The following is a 21,778-nucleotide window of genomic DNA, read 5'->3' on the forward strand; positions in this document are numbered from 1 at the left end:
GGTGGTGGTGGTGGTGGTGGTGGTTGTTCTTCTTCCTCCTCCTCCTCTTCTTCTTCTTCTTCTTCTTCTTCTTCTTCTTCTTCTTCTTCTTCTTCCTCTTCTTCCTCTTCTTCTTTTTTTTTTAACACATTGTCAATATATTAAAATTTGTCAGCTACTTAACTATAATGCAAATAAAATAAATAGATTAATAAATAGGATAAGTTTTTTTTAAAAAGACTGCTGTTACCATTAATAGCAATTAGAATAGGGACAAAAAAGAAAGGAAAGAAAGAAGGAAGATAGAAAATTACATAAAATTGTAATTGGAAGCAGAAGATGCCTTTCTTTTAATGCCATGTGCATATACTAGTAATGAAAGAAGCTTCCAAAAAGTAATCTGTTATGTTGCAGATGTTGAAGTTACATGTATTTATTAATCTTATTATTTCTTTTGCTAGTTCTTTGATGTGACATTTTCCTAATACATTTCTTTCCCCTTTGGGCAATAAAAAGGTTTGAAATAAAGAGAATTCTCTAGGTGGCAGTGTTAAGCTGATAATATCAAATTTTGAAAACGCATAGTTTTCTTTTAGAGGGCTGACTTTAAATCTTAATCAGTATCTATTGAAATTAAGTAATCTTTCACCTCATTTTTCAGATTGATGTTACTTCTTTTGCCAAAAATTGTCATGAAGATACTTGTAACTGTAATCTTGGTGGGGACTGTGAGTGTCTGTGCACTAGTATAGCTGCATATGCATACAAGTGTTGTCAGGAAGGAATATCAATTCATTGGAGGTCGTCTACTGTTTGTTGTGAGTATCCTACTTGGACCATCATTATGTAAAGACCTGATACAGAAATACATATTAATTGTTGGTTTATCTTAGAAATAATTGCCAGAAAACTCAGGGAGATAGAATCAAATCAAAATGACTAAATTTTATATTCCTTTGACAATAATAAATTATAGAATACCAAAAGGACTTATAAAAATAAATTATAATATTTTGTTCTGTGTTTGATTACTGTCATTATACCATTTGAAATATAAATTATACACCATCCTTAGAGAATTGTTTATGACTTTAATTTTTATATGCCTATGAAGTTTCATTGTTCTGATGATAAGAAACATGTTTTTAAAAAATCACCTTGAATTTGCTTCAAGATTTGACTAAACTTTTAATTTAGTTGTGTAGGTGGTAAAACATCTGAACAAACTTGCAGTTTGAACACTTTCAGTTGACCTTTCTAAATTGGCAGATACATTTTCCTACCTTAAAACAATTATATGAAATTTAATTAATTATACTACGTCACTTAAAGAATCTGTTTTTCCTCAGAAAAAGTTCCTAAGTAGTACCCTTCCATATTCTTTCACATAGTTATTGACAAATATGTGGCTGTATCAAGCCTACATTCAGATAAGTGATTGGCTTCTTATGTAGTTTAATATGTATTCTTTTTTTCTTTTAGCACTTGATTGTGAATACTACAATGAAGGTATGTGACATTCGAATTAAAAATATCACTATTCTATTGGGTGTATTTTCAGATTAAAAGTTTTTAAACAACTTGTGCTGTGAACAAACTATAAATTGTTTATAACTTGGTATATAACTCCATAAAAGCTTTTCATTTTTAAAATTTTAAAAAATTTCTAAGAATTTGTGCTAAGATTTATTTCCCAAAAACTAAAATAATGTGTAACTTAAGTTCTCAGCATTTAAGAACCCTCAGTACAGTTTCAGAATGACATGAATGAATGGATGGGTGAAGTTAGTTAATTTTTTAGATCAAAAGCATACCTTTACCATTAATAAATGTAAACATTGTTCAAATGCTTTCAAAATTTTTATTTTGACACATATAATTGTATATATTTATGGGGTAGGTACAATTTGTGTTTTGATACATGTGCACATCGTGGAATGATCAAATCAGACTAATTAGCATATCGATCACCTCAAATATTTACCATTTCTTTGTGGTGAGAACATTTAAGTTTCTTTCTTTTAGCTATTCATTCTTTAAAAATCAAGAAATTCTATCATTTGCAACAACATGGATGAACCTTGAGAACATTGTGCTAAGTGAAATAAGTCAGGCACAGTGAGACAAATATGATGTGATTTCACTTATTTGCAAAATCCAAAAAAGTTGAATTTTTAGAAATAGAGAGTAGAATGGTGTTACTGGAGGCTGGTGGTGGAAAAGAGGACAGGGAAAGGCCAGATGTTGGTCAAAGGACAAAAAGTTTCAAGTAGATGGGAGGAATAAGTTCTCTTATCTATTGCACAGCATGGTGACTATAGTCACATTTTTCTTATGTTGTGGAAATCAAAGAAACAAAGTATAAATGTAATTATGTAAGAATTAACATAAGGATTTTATTTTGACATCATTATAGGCAATAATCATTCTTTACATTTTACTGGAATGAGAACTTACTGATAAAATAATAATGAAGATCTCCTGGTCTCAGCAAACATCCAGATTTGCAATAAGAAATCTGAGAGGTGTTGCTGTCTAAAACTAAGGCATAGATGTAAGAAAAGATAGAGAATTACATCTTTAAGGAAAATGCTTGAATTTGGCAGAATTGGAGTCTTTTTCTCAAATCTATTTAATGAGGAAGGCACAGGCACCAAAACCTAATTCAGACAAGTAAGGTGATCTAGGGAAGTATCCATTTAGTCAGTAACTGGGCAAACCCTGGACCCATGATGGATGTGTCAGTTAGAATAATAGTTGCAGGAAATCTGGGCCAAGCAACCAATCTGAGGCACTTCAGGTGGCTTATTAGACTAGGAAGAAATTTGACAACTAGATAATTTTAGAGAAATAGATATAATGAATTAAAAAGAAAATGAGAATTTTTTATTTTAGTTATATTTGTTTTATTTATGGATGTTTGTTAGAGGAGACAAATTCAACATTTAAAAATATCTGTGGTAGTTAAAGAAAATCTAAGTAACAATATTTCCTGTTCAAGATTTTAAAGAGACTGCCACACACATGCATGCATACACGTACACACACAAACGCACGCTCCACATTATTGGATTCCATAATTAAAATGCAATTTATTGTCTAATAATAATAACAGTAGCTTTTCTTGTGTTAACTGCTTTCTTTATATTATATAATTTAAACATCAAAATATGTTATTTTATTTTATTGTCAGCATTTTACTATTATCAACACTTTACAGAAGAAATTGAAGCAAAAAGAAGAGATCAAATAGCTTTGCCAAATTCACTTAGCCAAAATGTGGCAAACTGGGATTTGTAAACAGTTTTACTTCAGAGCCAGTGAGCATGACTTCCGTGCTACATGGACTACTGTATGGTTAATACATCCTAGTGTAGGGATGATCACCACACATTGTTATCACAGGTTCTACATAGTACACAGAGAACAATCTGAGAAAATGCTTCAATAACTTCCTCACTAAAAAAATTCCTGATTCACCCAGTTCTGCTATGACAATCTCCATCTGTGCCTTTGTACTTTTTGGCATTTATTCTGCAGACTTGTGGACCTAAAAGCAGAGTTTTCTATATGTATTGAATCACTCTACCTCTTGCTACGTTTTGCTCTCTGTTAACAAGTCCTCTGCACTTCTAGCAATGGTTCGCTCTTCTAATGTGCTACAGAATCCTTCAAACTTGTTCTTCTAGTTCATTTGTAATACTGTATTGATAATATCAGAGAGTGAACATGGGGCATTTGGCCTTCATGAGACTAATAGGCTCAGTAGAGTGGCAGGAAAATAAATTTCCTATGATCAGAGTAATAGGGAAAGGCATCAACATGCCAAGGGAAGTCAGAATTTGTAAAAGCAACACAACAATGATTGAAGGAGAATATAAAATTTTGATGATTGTGGAAAGTAATAATAAAAAGAAAATGATTTCAAATGGTTATTCTTAATTTGTTTCATCCCAAATAATTTCACGCTATTGTAAATTTACCTAGTCCTTTTTGGGCATTTATAGCTGGAATATTGCCTCTTTCTTTATTTGCTACATGCCAGACACTATGTTATTAAGATACTTATAATATTTAAAGCACATGCATAAATAAATAATTGTGATTCTGTAGGAAGAATTTTAAAAAGTATTAGGAGAATTTAAAAGTTATTGTTGAGATTATTTCAATAATCCTTAGTACAATTATTCTATATATCTTTGTATTCATTTATATGACTTAAACTAAAAACGTAAAGCTTGCATTGAAATGCTATTTCTGTAGATGAGGGAGAACTTCAATTTCCTATTAAAATTGTTATGTGATTTTTAAGTTCAGAGTAATTTTATTAGATAGGATATGCTTATTTCTGTTTTTAAAGGATCACTGCAGGAAATGATTGCTTTCAGTAGATGGTGAAATTACACCTCTCCCTGCAGAAAATTAATGATAAGATCAATGACTTTTGTCTCTCAGTTGCTGACAAAAATAGTCCAGAATCAAGCTGCCAATTAACTGAGAGTCAATTCAAAAGCTTTAGGTTTTTGTACAAACAGATTTCTCAGTTGGAAATTGTCTTTTCAGGTTGCTGTATTAGGGGGCGTGTGCAGCAGGGGAGAGATTTTGTTTCACTGTCCGTCTCCTTTCTCATTCTTATGCTGAATATTCATGAGGGTGCTTCAAGCACTCAAGCTGTAGTTATATACACATCTTTTTCATTTTGAATTGTATCTCATTATAATTATCTTATTATTTGTATATTATTTCCATATTTGTACAAATATACATATTTATACTTTGAAGCATATTTGCATCTTGGAGGTTTGTGTCACTTTCTTATTTATTTATTTATTTAATTTATTTTTTTAATTGTACTTTAGGTTCTGGGGTATAGTGCAGATCATGCAGGATTGTTGCATAGGTATACACATGGCAATGTGGTTTGCTGCCTCCATCCCCCCATCACCTACATCTGACATTTCACCCCATGTTATCCCTCTCAGACCTTGCCATCTCCCACTGTCCCTTCCTTGGCACCCCCAACAGACCCTAGTGTGTGATGCTCCCCTCCCTGTGTCCATGTGTTCTCATTGTTCAACACCTGCCTATGAGTGAAAACATGTGGTGTTTGGTTCTCTGTTCTTGGGCTAGTATGCTGAGAATTATGGTTTCCAGATTCATCCATGCTTCTATAAAGGGCACAAACTCATCATTTTTTATGGCTGCATAGTATTCCATGGCATATATGTGCCACATTTTCCTTGTCCAGTCTATCATTGATGGGTATTTGGGTTGGTTCCAGGTCTTTGCTATTGTAAACAGTGCCACTGTGAATAAACTTGTGCATGTGTCTTTATAATAGAATGATTTATAATCCTTTGGGTATATACCCAGTAATGGGATTGCGGGGTCAAATGGAATTTCTATTTCTAGGTACTTGAGAAATGTCTACACTGTCTTCCACAATGGTTGAACTAGTTTAAACTCCCACCAACAGTGTAAAAGTATTACTATTTTTCCACATCCTCTCCTGCATCTGTTGTCTCCAGGTTTTCTAATGATCACCATTCTAACTGGCATGAGGTGGTATCTCAATGTGGTTTTGATTTGCATTTCTCTAATAATCAGTGATGATGAGCATTTTTTCATATGTTTGTTGGTCTCATATATGTCTTCTTTTGAAAAGTGTCTGTTCATATCCTTCGCCCACTTTTGGATGGGTTTGTTTGTTTTTTCTTATAAATCTGTTTTAGTTCTTTGTAGATTCTGGTTATTAGCCCTTTGTCAGATGGGTAGATTGCAAAATTTTTTTCCCATTCTGTTGGTTGCTCATTCATTCTAATGATTATTTCTTTTGCTGTACAGAAGCTCTGGAGTTTAATTAGGTTCCATTTGTTTATTTTGGCTTTTGTTGCCATTGCTATTGGTGTTTTAGTCATGAAGTCCTTGCCTATGCCTATGTCCTAAATGGTTTTGCCTAGGTTTTCTTCTAGGGTTTTTATGGTGCTAAGTCTTATGTTTAAGTCTTTAATCTATCTGGAGCTAATTTTAGTGTAAGGTGTCAGGAAGGGGTCCAGTTTCTGCTTTCTGCACATAGCTAGCCAGTTTTCCCAACACTATTTATTAAGCAGGGAATCCTTTCCTCATTGCTTGTTTTTGTCTGGTTTGTCAAAAATCAGATGGTTGTAGACGTGTGGCATTGCCTCCAAGGCCTCTGATCTGTTCCATTGGTCTATATCTCTGTTTTGGTACCAATACCATGATGTTATGATTACTGTAGCCCTGTAGTATAGTTTGAAATCAGGTAGCATGATGCCTCCAGCTTTGTTCTTTTTGCTTAGGATTGTCTTAGCTATGCAGGCTCTCTTTTGGTTCCATATGAAGTTTAAAGTGTTTTTTTCTGGTTCTGAGAAGAAGCTCATTGGTAGCTTGATGGGGATAGCATTGAATCTATAAATTACTTTGGGCAGTATGGCCATTTTCACGATATTGATTCTTCCTCTCCATGAGCATGGGATGTTTCTCCATCTGTTTGTGTCCTCTCTTATTTCCTTGAGCAGTGGTTTGTAGTTCTCCTTGAAGAGGTCCTTTACATCCTTTGTTAGTTGTATTCCTCGGCATTTTATTCTCTTTGTAGCAATTGTGAATGGGAGTTTGCTCATGATTTCGCTCTCTGTTAGTCTGTTATTGGTGTATAGGAATGCATGTGATTTTTGCACATTGATTTTGTATCCTGAGACTTTGCTGAAGTTGCTTATCAGTTTAAGTAGATTTTGAGCTGAGATGATAGTCTTCTAAATATACAATCATGTCGTCTGCAAATAGAGATAATTTGACTTTCTCTTTTCCTAATCGAATACCCTTTATTCTCTTTTTCTTGCCTAATTGCTCTGGCTAGAACTTCCAGTACTATATTGAATAGGAGTGGTGAGAGAGGGCATCCTTGTCTAGTGCTGGATTTCAAAGGGAATGCTTCCAGTTTTTGCCCATTCAGTATGATATTGGCTGTAGATTTGTTGTAAATAGCTTTCTTTGTTTTGAGATATGTTCCTTCAAAACCTAGTCTATTGAGAGTTTTTAGCATAGTAAAGGGCTGTTGAATTTTGTTGAAGGCCTTCTCTGCATCTATTGAGATAATCATGTTGTTATTGTCTTTGGTTCTGTTTATGTGGTGGATTACATTTATAGACTTTCGTATGTTGAACCAGCCTTGCATCCCTGGAATGAAGCCTACTTGATCCGGATGGATAGGTTTATGATGTGGTGTTGCAATTGATTTGTCAGCATTTTATTGTAGATTTTTGCATCTATGTTCATCATGGATATTGGCCTGAAGTTTTCTTTTCTTGTTGAGTCTCTGTTGAGTTTTGGTATCAGGATGATATTGGTCTCATAAAATGATTTGGGAAGGGTTCCCTCTTTTTGTATTGTTTGGAATAATTTCAGAAGGAATGGTACCAGCTCCTCTTCATACATCTGGTAGAATTCAGCTGTGAACCTGTCTGGACCTGGAGTTTTTTTTGTTGGTAGGCTATTAATTGCTGCCTCAACTTCAACCCTTGTTATTGGTCTATTCAGGATTTCAACTTCTTCCTGGTATAGGCTTTGGAGGGTTCAAGTGTCCAGAAATTTATCCATTTCTTCCAGGTTTACTGGTTTATGTGCATAGAGTTTTTTGTAGTAATCTCTGGTTGTAGTTTGCATTTCTGTGGAATCAGTGGTGATATCCCCTTTATCGTTTTTTTATTGCATCGATTTGATTCTTTACCCTTTTCTTTTTTATTAATCTGGTTAGCGGTCTATTTTGTTGATCTTTTCAAAAAAACAGCTCCTGGATTTATTGATTTTTTTGAAGGTTTTTTTGTGTGTCTCTATCTCCTTCAGTTCTGCTCTGATCTTAGTTATTTCTTGTCTTTGGCTAGCTTTTGAGTTTTTTTGATCTTACTCCTCTAGCTCTTTCAATTTTGATGATAGGGTGTCAATTTTCAATCTTTCCTCATTTCTCATGTGGGCATTTATAGCTATAAATTTCCCTCTAGACACTGCTTTAAATGTGTCCCAGAGATTTTGGCATGTTGTGTTTTCGTTCTCGTTAGTTTCAAAGACCATCTTTATTTCTGCATTCATTTCATTGTTTATTCAGTCAACATTCAGGAGCCAGCTGTTCAGTTACCATGAAGCTGTGCAGTTCTGGGAGGTCATGTCCGAGGTGATAAAGCCTGTGTGCAGAAGGGTCAGATGACTCAGCCAAGGGTCTGGGGCAGAGGGAGGCTGCAGTGGTTAGGGTCAGGGTGGGATTGGGGTCTGAGTTAGTTTCTTAATTCCAAGTTCTATTTGATTGCCCTGTGGTCTGAGAGACTGTTTGTTATGATTTCCATTGTTTTACATTTACTGAGGAGTGATTTATTTCCAATTATGTGGTTAATTTTAGAGTAGGTGTAATGCGGTGCTGAGAAGAATGTGTTTTCTGTGGATTTGGGGTAGAGAGTTCTGTAGATGTCTATTAGGTCTGCTTGGTCCAGATCTGAGTTCAAGTCCTGCATATCCTTGTTAATTTTCTGACTCATTAATCTGTCTAATATTGACAGTGGAGTGTTAAAGTCTCCCACTATTATTGTGTGGGAGTCCAAGTCTCTTTGTAGGTCGTTAAGAACTTGCTTTATGTACCTGACTATTCCTGTCTTGGGTGTGTATATATTTAGAATCATTAGCTCTTCTTGATGCATTGATCCTTTTACCATTATGTAATGCGCTTCTTTGTCTCCTTTGATCTTTGTTGGTTTAAAGTCCATTTTATTGGAGACTAGGATTGCAATTCCTGCTTTTTTTTTGCTCTCCATGTGCTTGATAAATCTTCCTCCATCCCTTTATTTTGAGCCTATGTGTGTCCTTGCATGTAAGATGGGTTTCCTGAATACAGCACATCGATGGATCTTGACATTTTATCCAATTTTCCTGTCTGTGTCTTTTGACTGGGGCATTTAGCCCATTTACATTTAAGGTTAATATCGTTATGTGTGAATTTGATCCTGCCATTTTGATGCTAGCTGGATGTTTTGCTTGTTAGTTAAACGCATTTTTTTCATTGTGTCAATGGTCTTTACAATTTGGTAATTTTTTGGAGTGGCTGGTGCTGGTTGTTCCTTTCTTTGTTTAGTGCTTCTTTCAGGAGCTCTTGTAAGGCAGGCCTGGTGGTGATGAAATCTCTCAGCAATTACTTGTCCTTAAAGGATTTTCTTTCCCCTTCGCTTACGAAGCTTATTTTGACTGGATATGAAATTCTAGGTTGAAAGTTCTTTTCTTTAAGGATGTTGAATATTGGGCCCATCACTTTCCTCTTGTCCCTGCTAGAAAATGAGCCATTACCTGGTACAGACTATTGCTATAATTTTCTTTTTTCCTCATGTATTTTGGCTCATGGAGAAATATTTTGTGTTTATAACATTTGTGACAGCAGTGGTGAGTCTACTGCAGCCAGGCTAAGAAAAATTATCTGCCGTTTCTGCTCAGCTCCACCTTGATGTGGGGGAAAAGCCGTTTCAAATTTCTATCTCTATACAAGGTATCAAAGCCCCTAGTGAAGCACTTTTCCTCATGGTTTATAAGGGTCCCCAGCTGCTCAATGGTAATGTGTCCCAGATGATGGGTCAGTGAGGAGACTCCACTGGAAAATAACATATCCTCTCAGTCTTTCTGTTCTTCTCCTGGTCCTCATGATGGAAATTTTGGTTCACCTTCCCCTTTCCTAATTGGAAGACTTCTCATTTCTCCAATATAATTATCCTTTCCCCTCTATTCAGGCCTGGCCTTAAGTCCTTCAGAGGAAATATCTTGCCCTTATATTCTTTGAATTCTTCTTCAGTGTGTGCTGAGAAAATTGAGAGGAGAGGGAAAGTGAAATACACTGAGAGCAATAAGGTTAAACTTTCATGAAACAACCGATCACATGTATATCAACATTTTATATAACCTACAACACAAACATATACATAGAAATCATTGTATATATAAATTATTATTTTAAAGTTTAGTTATTTTATTAGTGATAAATTTTTAATTGCTCAATTTTTTTGAAGTATTTTGTTATTAAAAACATTTCTTTGAAATGACATTGAAAATTTAAAAATCTATGCCAATTTACAGCTCTCTTATTTGTATTTAACCAGGACTTGGAGAAGGACCGTATATGCTGGCAAGCTATGGGCAGACTGGCCTTGTTCTAGGGGCCAATATGACCAGCAGAAGCATTTTCTCTTTGCCAAGAAGCAGTGTTCATCCTAATTTATTTTTTTATTTTATGATTACTCCAGGCCTTTTTAAAGAGAAGGTATCATGTAAGTATAATTGAAAACAAATTTAGCTTTCCATTTAAATTTAAAAATTTAGTCACCCAGTAAATGTTAATTGAGAATCTAATATGCTTATATTATTTTTTAAAGTGCCCTAAAGGATGTGAGATAAAATGTAACATTGGCGCATGAACCAGCTTTCTCTTTTGTAAACAAAAATCATTTCTTTGTTTGTTTATTGGCATATATATGTTAGAATTGCAATTGTTTGAGTTTTTGGTGTTAAATAAAATATATCTAAAATTTTCATAGCATTAGTCACATAACTTAATTTGACGTTTTTTGAAAACCATCCACTGATTCTTAACATTTAAAAGATTTTAACGCCCAAAAAAGTAAAAATAAATTGTGAATTGATACCAAATAAGTTATGCATTAAGAGCATAAATCAGAGTGTAGACAGTCATCGTGACAGCCTGTTGCCCTTACCTGTCTTATCTGTCCTTGTTCCTGGACATGTCTTCAGTGTCCTGAACCCAGCCTTACATTTACTGGTTTACACCTGTAGGTCTGTATTGGTTGTATCCACCTGGCACCTGTTCTGATTGGTGGTAGTTTCCCTTCTGATCCAATGATGTTCAGGCTACCTGTGTCTACATACGTCTACCTGGAACCATGCATGGCATGTTGTATAAGCTTAGGAATTTATTTGTTGAATTGACTCAATCAGACTTAACTTTCACTTCTTCCGAGAACTCTCACAATTCTCCAGTTAGAATAAATTATTTTTTTCCTGTGAAAAGAACTCTCTTAGTTCTGAAAACACCTATCACCCTCAAGTTCTAAATTATGTTGGTTATGTTTTTTTCTCATATAAAAATTTATTTTATTATTCTTTGCATCTTTTGGTGCTCAGCAGAGGAACTTGAATTTTACAACATGATAAATGTCTTTGAGATCATATTAAATTTGAGAGAACTCTTCATTTTGCAATTTGTAATAACTAATGATTTTAATAGAAGAAAATCCAAATAATGTTTATTTAAGAAAATCAACCTAAAATCATCTCAATTTAAAAACTTTTGTATCATAAATTTTACCAATATAAGGTAAATTTTCAAAGCACCTAGCAAAAAACGGCACTACTTCTTCAATGCTTTGTAAAGCCCAATTGCTCATTAGCCACTTGATAGATCATCTTCTGGGAAATAGACAATAATGTTGAATAAATAGTCATTTTTCGGTGCAGTAAAATCTCTTGTGAAAACATTTGCTCATTAAAAGAGTCCAGTGATACTGAAATGCAGTTATATCCCTAAATTAATCTATTTTTCTATTTTTTTCTATCATCCAGTTTAGCCTCTTATAGATTTTGTGCATTTGCAAATGTTAAAGTTTGTAAACACAAATATATATCCAATTAATCATTCAGTTCCTTGTATGAAATTGTACATTCTGGAGTCCTCACTGGCATTTCTTTTTTACCCCCAGGACAAAATAAATTATTTAAAAATTAGAAGCCATCGAAGACTGATTTTTTTTTAGTGATGTCACTGTTATTCACTAAATTTAAAGTACTACATTTTGTCGTCTTTGAGACATCTCCTAATTTATTTCTGAAATCTTGGTGATTGGCACTAATTATGTTTGGCAATTGTGTGGTACTATTTTTGTTTACTTTATAAGTACATTTTGTGATGCCAATGTTGATGATCTTCCTTCTCCTGAGAATCTGCACTGCTCTGTGTTTTACAGCGTTGGCGCTTGTTTCGTTGGAATCTGCTGAAAGGCCAAACTACTTTCTCTATGTCCATGACAGTGACACTCTTAGCTTGGAGCTGTGGGAAGCAAATTCAGCCTTTCATCAGAGAGCAACATTCTTCCACCATCAGGGCCTCTGGATTCCTGGTTACAGTGCATTTGAATTATACAGCAAAAAAGGCTTTTTCATCATATTCACAGATTCTAGTGTCAAAGCATCAAAATATGATGATTCCGAAGAATTTAAACATTCAAGTAGTTTTAGCATAGAAGGTATGTTTTCTGAGATCTCCAAAAAAGAGAACAAATAGATAATTTATATTATGCAGAATATTTATGTCTTTAATTTAAAATTCATTCTTACTGTGTATAAGCAGATAGAGTTGTTTGACTTTAAGTAAGTTTCTCAACCTCCATACCCCCTAGTTTACTTATCTGTAAAATTGGAGAAATAATAATGCCCACTTTGTAGAGTTATTGTGAATATTGAATAAGTTGGTGTAAATTGCTTAGAACAATCCTAAATAACCTGATTTTTTATTATTACCCCAATTGTTACTACCCGTGCTGTCTGGACATTGGAATCAGAGCCTCCTCATGTGGCATGGTTGTCTAATGTTTATATCTACTTTTTCTTTCCTAGAAGGCAACTTTTGATTAATCTGATTCTTAGTGATAAGGATAACATGTTTATCTCTGTCCTTTGGATATAGGGTATGTCTGTTTCCATTGACCTCTAGAAGATTTATCTAGTTCAGCAGAAACCTAATCTTACTTCTAGAGAGACTTTTAGGTCTATAGTTTTGAATTTTCTGAAGCAATCTTTACTTCTTTATGCAATGTTTAAAAGTCATGCTTTGTTTTCAAAATCCAGGAGCTTCATATCTATCTTGAGTCTCCCCAAGAAATTGTTTCATCCTAGTGAACCCTCCTAAAGCAGTTCAACAGAGCAAATAATTTGTCTTTTCTGTTGAGAATGTATTTCTGCAAGCCCTTCCAGTAATGGATTTTTGAAAGTACAAATTGAGCTTCAGAATTTTACCTATTGTATAAAGTTCCTGTGTGCAAAGCTTCCTATGTCTGGCAAGAGGTTTTGTGCAAACCAGAATGCCAGAATTCTGCAAGGGTTCATACTCTGTCAATGAGCTTAGAACAAAGCAAAAGAAGCTCTAATATCTCTACTATTTGCATTCCTAGGTTTAGTGTGGTGAGATACTCACAGAACAAGTCAGGCAAAGGAATTTTATTTACTTACAGATAGACAGCAAGAATCAACAGATGCCTAGGATTCATGGTGAGCCAGTCCTCTAAGACTCAGAAAAGCCCAGGGTGAACTGAATCTTGTCTGCACACTCCCCATGTTGCACTGCAGCTGAGGTACCCTGAAAGCACTCTGCTCTGGATTTGATGCTTCAGGTGCAACTGGAATCACTGAGCACACACTTTGCAGGACATCCTGTTGGGAATGGCAACAGAGCCTGGATTTCTCCTTACCTCAGGATAATTCTCACAACTTTTTATAGCTGTTTTGAGAAGGGCACATGGGAGAGAGAAAGCAAGGAGAACCAAGGGTAGACCTGTCCTCCTGTGCTGTGCACTTGAGAAAAAGAACCACTGACACATCTATATAACATTCCATAGAGTGGGTGTGAGTTGCTTATGATTTGCTTACTTGAATTTACCCAAAGTTGACCTTTATAGACCTCTATTTCCCCTCTGCTCTAAAAATATGTACTCTTAGAACCAGACCTAGTACCTCCATTTGAGGCTTAGAGAACTATAGCACATGACATCATTAGGAAATCAGAAGCTGATCTTTGTAGGCTTCAGAAACCTAGGAAACTCCCGGAGCCTATTGTAGGCTTGTAACCTTCCAAGTAGCTGGGACTACAGGCACCCACCAGCATGCCCGGCTAATTTTTATATTTTTAGTAGAGATGGGGTTTCACCATATTGGCCAGGCTGGTCTCAAACTCCTGATCTTGTGATCCGCCCACCTTGGGCTCCCAAAGTGCTGGGATTACAAGTGTGAGCTACCATGCCTGGCCCCCTTTGGTTTCTTAAATCTCTGGAAAATAGGTGAACATGTAGATATTTAATCTGAGCATGAAATGCTTTGGTCACCAAGCAATTGCAGTGTTTTTTTTTTTCTTTAGGTCTGTCTTTCCTGTGGCACTGTAGTCAAAGAGGGGTCAAACCCTAGGAGGATTCATATAAGAAATTGTTAGTTTTCAGCCAGGCACAGTGGCTCACACCCGTAATCCCAGCACTTTGGGAGGCCAAGGCGGGTGGATCACCTGAGACCAGGAATTCGAGATTGGCCTGGTCAACATGCGAAACCTTGTCTCTATTAAAAATATAAAAATTATCCAGGCATGGTGGCATGTGCCTGTAGTTCCTGCTACTTGGGAGGCTGAGGCATGAGAATCACTTGAACCTGATAGGTGGAGGTTGTGATGAGCTGAGATGGCGCCACTGCACGCCAGCCTGGGCAACAGAGCAAGACTGTTAGTTTTTCAAGTTAAGTATTTAATATGCACACAATCTAAACTTTATTTTCTCCCAGAAATCCAGACAGCAGTGCCTTACAGGAGGATGTGTGAATGGAGATATGAACCTTGTGCTACTCCCTGTTTTAAAACCTGTAGTGACCCTGAAGCACTAGCATGTAAATTTCTTCCACCGTAAGTAATATTTACCAATAAATGATCAAATTCCAGCCTTAGCAAATTCTGTTTTCAGTGAATTGTTTCAAGATTTAAAAACAGCCATTCTCAAGTTGTATATACTATATATTCTTTCATAATATTAATTTCACTTAAATTAAGAAGTAGTTATTGAGAGTCTACTGTGTGGCAGGCAATCTTCTTGCTGCTGGGGAGACCATACTGAACAAAATAGACAAGTATTTGCTCTCATGAAGCTTACATATTGTTGGATTGAGCAAAAAATAACCAAACAAAAATGTTAAATATATAATGCAACATATTGTTATGGCGGATATGTGTCACAGAGAAAAATAAAGGAAGGTAAGGGAGACGGAGAGCATAAGGTGTGTGTGTGTGTATGTGTGTGTGTGTGCCAATTAATATTGGTGGTCAGGTAAGAGCACCCTGACAAGGTGACATCTGGTCAGAGATCTAAATGTAGTAAAGGGACTGGCCAGGTGGTTATCTGAGGAAGAGTCTTGAATCTGAGAATAGTGCAAAGGTCCTAAAGTGGGAATGTGTTTGGTGTGTTTGAGGATCAGCAAGGAGGCCATAAGTTAGAACAAAGTGAGCAAAATGGAAAGAAGTGGGAGATGAGAGAATAACAGTAGTGGACAAATCATATAAGGCTTTGTAGCCTGTTAGGCAGCAGAGTGGCATGATAGGATTTATGTTTTAAAAAGTGTACTTTGGCTGTTGTACTGAGAATGGGCTCTTGGAGACAGGGAGGACAGGGCAGAATTGATCAGTGAGATAGACAGAAATGAAGGAGATTTGACTAGGTTGGTGGCCCTGGAGGTTATGAGGAACAAACAAGAGTTAATATCACTTATGAGAGAAAGAGGAGTTAAAAAGTCAAGTTTTGGTCTCAGCAGGTATTAGGCGAAATAATATGAAGTTTTGCCATTTTTGGTAGCCAAATTGGTCAAACAGCAATAATTTCAAATGATTTGATCTAATAGAAGGACTGCATTGCCATTTACTGAGATAAAGAAGATGTTAGAAGAAACAGTTAGAGGAAGTTCAGGAATTTGATTTTGAGCATATAGGGTTTGATATGGAAAATTGTTCATTGGATTTAGCAAGTCAGAAAATTAGGAAGAGACAAAACAGTGACAGAGAGTGTAAACAGCTTTTTTTTTAATATAATAATTTTTCATAAAGGAGATATGAAACAGTAGGAGGGAATATTTTTAGGAGAATCATTTTACATTGAACAATTGTGAGCTTCTATTCTATGGCAAATATTGCCTATAGGTAAGATCTAGCCCCTCTGTAAGATCCAGCCCCTCTCTCAAGGGGCTCACAATCTTTGGAAGGAGACAGAAACAGAAGAAAACAATGACAATGCAATGGAAAGAGGCCTAGGGAGGCCTTGAGGGGTAACTACAACAGCTAGCTCATTTAGGTATTTACAGTAAACATGAACTATGTGCCAAGTGCTGTAAAATGGGTAATCTCCTTACTGTCATTCCCAGAGGAGAAACCAGCTGAGGCACAGAGAAGCAACGCAATTTGTCTTGGTCACATCCTTTTTTTTTTTTTTTTTNTTTTTAAATCAATGAGATGTTCTTAAGTTGTCCAGGCTGGCCTCGAACCCACAGCCTCATCTCCTCAATTGCCAAGACAAGTGGCCTGAGCCACTGTGGCTCCCTGGTCACACAGTTCGTAAGCAGTAGTGCCAGGGTTTGGACTGCTATACTCTGTCGTATGTGAAGTGCTATGAGATCAGAGGAAGGAACGTGATATTTCTGTTTAGTTTCTTAAAAATGAAAACAATCACTTATTTTCTTCTCAAGTCTTCATCATTCATTTGAACTTCTCCCACTCACAAATCTATTTCCTGCCTTTTCTGGTAACTATCAGGATGACAGCATGCAACAGTGGCCCTGGGGTGAGGCTAAGCAATGGGGAGGGCATGTGGGAGAACACAGCAGCAGGCACAGCTGGCCAGGCACTGGGGAAGACATTGAGCTACATTTTCAATTGGCATTTGGCTAGTTTATGACTTCTGTGGCATGACCAGTCTCTGGGGTGGTAGAACCCTGATCCTTAATGCTTCCAGTGTATTGGCCTGTAGCTGTCCATAAGTTTCTCTTTCTGTATGGCTGGGGTGCAGAGAAGAGACTCAGGATGAAATTTTGCCCTTGTCCAACTGATTCTCATCTCTACCTTCATTTCTTTTTCCTTGTACTTTCCCTGTGCCAAGGTGGCTAATTATTATGCTTCGTACCTGCAGTACTTGAGGGGGGACACAAGTTCTAAGCTGGGGCTTTAACGAGCCCTTTCGCCTCCTCCTCCAAGTCCGCTACAGAACCAGAACTCTTGTTCTAGGTGATTGCAGTTTCTGGCACATAGCAAGTGTTTAGAATAAAAATGTTTCATTGAAAAATTACAGATTTTATAAGAAAAGTTGCCAAATAGTATACCTAGAGCACATATGTAAACACTGTTATTCCTATCATCTAATATACCTATTATAAGAACCATTCTGCATCTGAGGCATTAAACTTATCAGTTAGAAATTGAGTAGAATACCAATTGTATGATAAAAGAAAGCAAACCTGCTATGTTGACAATAAAGCATTTTAAGGAACAAGTTAATGGTTTTTTGAAAAGTATTGTACAAGGATGGCTGTGGTTTCGACTTGCATAAAACAGCTGCAAAATAATTGAGTTGCATAAAAATTGATTTTGACCCAATTAAATAATGAATAGCTAGTCCCTGCTTTCAGTGATCCAGTAACTTTCCTTTTTCTGTTTTCTTCCACTTCACAAAGTTTAGGAGAGAATAAGAATGTCATATGCTAGTTGAAGTTTTATTACTGAACTTCATTTTAGGAAATAAATAGCTATATAAGCTGAGCTCTTTGTGTTTTTAAAAAATCAATTGTGAAGGAGGTATCTAAGAGATGGCTAAATGTGTTTCATTAAAACTCATTAAGACAGAAGTTAACTTTTCTTGGTCTTTAAAAACTGTTGCCTGGATTTGCCTACAAGAACAAGGGTCTTCTGGGCAGCATTTACCTTTAGTGTTGAGTTAGCTTGTTTCCATCTGGAATGAAATGAAGCCTTCAGTACTCTTAATTCAAATTCTTTACAGATAAGGCAATGGAAATGTTTTTAAAATATTTAAATATATCATTAAAAACTGCTAGAATATTCTAGAGGCAGACGAGCAAGCCTTTTTATAACAATATCTGCATGAATTCTCTGTGGTATAATAATTAGAGTTGGTTGCACCTGAAGGATTATATTTTTTTCTTTTGATTTAGAATAAATTGAGCCTTAATTGGACATGAAGAAAATGTACTCTCAGTCATTATTTTGTCTCCATTCCTTTAGAAGAAAAGTGTTCTCATGTTCCTTCTTGTCTTTGGCCTACAACATGGCCTCTTGAAATTTGAGACTCTCCCTTGGCTTCTGTGCTCCAAACAAGGACTGGGGATTCTTACCAAGGCCAGACATCCTAGGGTTAGAAACTGAATCTTTTCAGGCTCTTATACAACCATGTTCTTTCAGGGCACTGCCCCAGATTTGGGCACAGGCCCTAATACTCTTGAAAACTACAGCTTCTGCTCCTTCCTCTCCCTGTTCTCAAAAGAGCTACAGCTGTGTTCACCCCTTCTACCTAGAGAGCACTAATATCTTTTCAGTGAGTTTAGGATTTAATAACAGGCAGGGAGAGCCACTGAAGGTACTCTATTTGTTCTACAAACACTGTCAAGGCAAGGGTAGTGTCAAAGAGCATGCCAATCTGCTTGGATATGAGGGGAGTATAAGAGTGGAAAGCAGCAGTGCCATCAATACAGATTAAAATTTCAATAAAATGGCCAGGTGATGGGGTTCATGCCTGTAATCCCAACACTTTGGGAGGCTGAGACGGGCTGATTGCTTGAGCCCAGGAATTCAAGAGCAGCGTGGGCAACATGATGAAACTCCATCTCTACAAAAAAATAGAAAAAAAATTAGCCAGGCATGGTGGCACATGCCAGCTACTCAGGAGGCTGAGGTGGGAAGATCACCTGGGCCCAGGAGGAAGAGGCTGCAGTGAGCCAAGGTCACATCACTACACTGCAGCCTGGGTGACAGAGTAAGACCCTGTCACCACCACCACCACCACCACCACCAGCAACAACAACAACATAATCTTAATAAATTATTCTTAACAACAACAACAACAATATAATATTAATAAATTATTTTTCCACATTTCCACTGACTTATACAACATGGCCTTAGTGTGCCCCAAGCATAAGTATATGGTTTGAATATTCTGTGTTCAAGTTCTGCCTTAATCTTAAAGCTGTCTCTTATCCTCTAGCTTGTGATTTTATAAAATGAAGTATGATGGATTGGTAGCAGATGGAGCAGTTCTTAGTGCTTGACAAGGGTATATAGAAGCATTTTAGGAAGAATATATCCTAGTTGCATATGTTAAATGTAGTCCTTTTTTGGTATTTCCAACTTTTTTTCACTTTGATTTACTCTTTTTTTCATGTAAAGGGTTGAAGGATGCTTGCCCTACTGCCCTAAAAATATGATCCTTGATGAGGTCACCCTCAAGTGTGTTTATCCAGGAGACTGTAAGTGTGAAACTTGCTTAATTTACTCTGAAAAATGATATGCTTGCATATTTTCTCTCTGAGGCAATTGGTTGTAAACAGAAGTTTTAGACAGATAATCAAGATTCTTCTTCAATATCCCTTACATAGCGGTTTTTTTCTAATTACTTTTTACATCATGTAGATCTTTCACTAACAACCCTCTTACATTCTCTTTCCCAAAACATTTTCCTTGAAGCTAAAGAGCCCTCTATGAAATATGTGGATCTCATTTTAAGCAAATATAGTTTTAAAAAGAGCATCTTTGTTTCTTTGTAGGCATACCTGTGATTCCTACAGAACCAGCATTAATACCACCAGCTAAGCCAACTGTACCCATGTTTACAGGTATTGTTATAATTTTTGACAACAAAAGTAGCATTATGTAATTTGAGTATTGGTACATTTATCACAGCTGCTATTATTAATATTATCCTATGGGCTTGGAAACCCAACAGTCACTTTTATTCATTAAGCTCATTCATTGGCTCAGCATGCCATGTTTTCTAGAACTTCGGGCCTTAAAGCATTCTTCTGCCTGAACCTCCCAAAGTGCTGGGGTTACAGGCGTGAGCCACACTGCGCTGGGCTGCATGCCTCATTTTGTGAATGGCTTCTATTTTTGATCCACCTCGTTCTTCATTTCAGTTCGTATAGATTCCTTGGCCTTCCCTCACATCTAAAAACCTAAATTCTACTTTTAGGTTTGATTAAATCCCGCTTAAATTTTCATGGCGATTAAATTGGCTCTAATGAAACATAGATGTAAATCAGGGTTTCCTTTCTGCCTCCATTTCCGTGTTTGCATTCTGTCTCAGGCTCTGGAGGAGGCATTCCGGGCTCCTAGCCCTGCTTTCTTCCCGCACTTTGAAACTGGCCTCAGGAAAGGATTTAATAATCCACTCACAGTAAGGCTTAAACTTACGGTATTATTCTTCAAGGTATTATAACGTAGGTCAAGTTCAGATATTTATTCTTTCAGTTTATTTGACAAGGTTTAATTGAGCATCAACTCTACCAAGTACTGTCCTGGCACTCAGTGAGGAGGTATAGTAAACAAGTCACAGCCCTTACCCTAAAACTGCTGATAGACCAGAGGCTACGACAATCTTACAACAGGGGAAAATACAAGCAGCCCACAGGATGGCCACCATATTTATTTTGGAGGTCTCAGAAGGCTAATTGAAGATAGGAGTTGGGTAGGCTAGGATAAGGCGACCTATGCTCCTATTAGAAGGACAGCATGTGCAAAGTCTGGAAGTGAGAAGGAATATGTCACATGAAGGAATCCTAAGCAGGTCAGTGTGTCTTGAATGTGCAGTTTGAGGGGACTTGTGCCAAAAGATGGTGTGAAAGAGATTATCAGGAGCAGATCACAAAGGACTCATGGTAAGAAACTGGATTTTTTAAAGGGAATTAATAGCCTTACTACAGCCATCACTAGTACCACTGCTTCTTTGGTTAGCTACCGTTTGTGTGCTAATTATATGCCAGGTATTGGATTAAGCATTTGGCATATATTTAATCTTGATAAGAGCCCTATGAGAGACATATTACCCTCGTAGAGATGAGGAATTACTATACTGTTGTGGAATTTTAGGCATCAGTGAATTTATTATAGTTTAAAGCACGCTTTGGGAGAAGGTGGAGGTACTTCTACGTCATTCAATTTATAAGAGGAATAAGTCTATGAAATAAGGTTGCATGATTTAACATCTGGGACATAGACTGTTAATGATTCTAAGTGTTGCTGTCTACTTTGAGTTCTCTTATGTCTTGTAAATTAATATTCAACATATATCTCAAATGTCTAAAATGATTTAAATCACCACAATCTATATGTAGATAATCTAACGATATTTCATTATCCTCAAAAATAAGAAAAATAAAGCTATTTATAATTGCAGATGATATAATCTTAGATTATTCTGAGAGATGTACTCAAAACTATTAGCAATAATATATGAGTTCAGCAAGTTTGCAGAATACAAGAGCAATACACAAAAATCAATTATATTTCTATATACCAGCCTTGAACAATCTGAAAATGAAATGGAGGAAACAAATGCATTTATAGTAGTCAAAAAGAATAAAATGCTTAGAATATATGTAGCAAAAGAAGTGTAAAACTTGTACAATAAAAGCTATAAAACGTTATTGATAGAATTAAGAAGCTGAAGAAATTCCAAATTCATGGATTAGTAGAGTTGATATTGTTAAAATAGCAATACTCCCAAATTGTATTTATAGACGCAATACAATCCTTATCAAAATCCAAGCTACTTCTTTGCAGAAATTGGTAAGTTAACCCTAAATTCATAAGGAAGTACAAGCAACCTAGAGCAGCCAAAACAATTTTGAAATATAACTAATTTGGAGGCCTCATAATTCTCAGTTTGAAGACACCACAAAGCTATAGTTATCAAGACAGCTTGGTCATTGTAAGTCCACACCCAGA

At 36.2% G+C, this 21,778-nt stretch overlaps 1 protein-coding gene across 1 annotated transcript in view; it reads left to right on the plus strand.

Moving 5' to 3' along the window:
• The window catches only part of OTOGL (otogelin like), a 202,897-nt gene that overhangs the window by 129,716 nt on the left and 51,403 nt on the right, over positions 1–21,778 (plus strand). Inside the window, exons 32-38 of the mRNA XM_017543473.2 lie at positions 641–797; positions 1,462–1,488; positions 10,125–10,292; positions 12,003–12,281; positions 14,575–14,692; positions 19,223–19,302; positions 19,600–19,668. Of these exons, the coding sequence (XP_017398962.1) occupies positions 641–797; positions 1,462–1,488; positions 10,125–10,292; positions 12,003–12,281; positions 14,575–14,692; positions 19,223–19,302; positions 19,600–19,668 (898 nt within the window). The remainder of the gene's footprint in view (positions 1–640; positions 798–1,461; positions 1,489–10,124; positions 10,293–12,002; positions 12,282–14,574; positions 14,693–19,222; positions 19,303–19,599; positions 19,669–21,778) is intronic.

Source organism: Cebus imitator, unplaced genomic scaffold (assembly GCF_001604975.1).
Source record: "Cebus imitator isolate Cc_AM_T3 unplaced genomic scaffold, Cebus_imitator-1.0 Scaffold156, whole genome shotgun sequence".
Lineage (NCBI taxonomy): Eukaryota > Metazoa > Chordata > Mammalia > Primates > Cebidae > Cebus > Cebus imitator.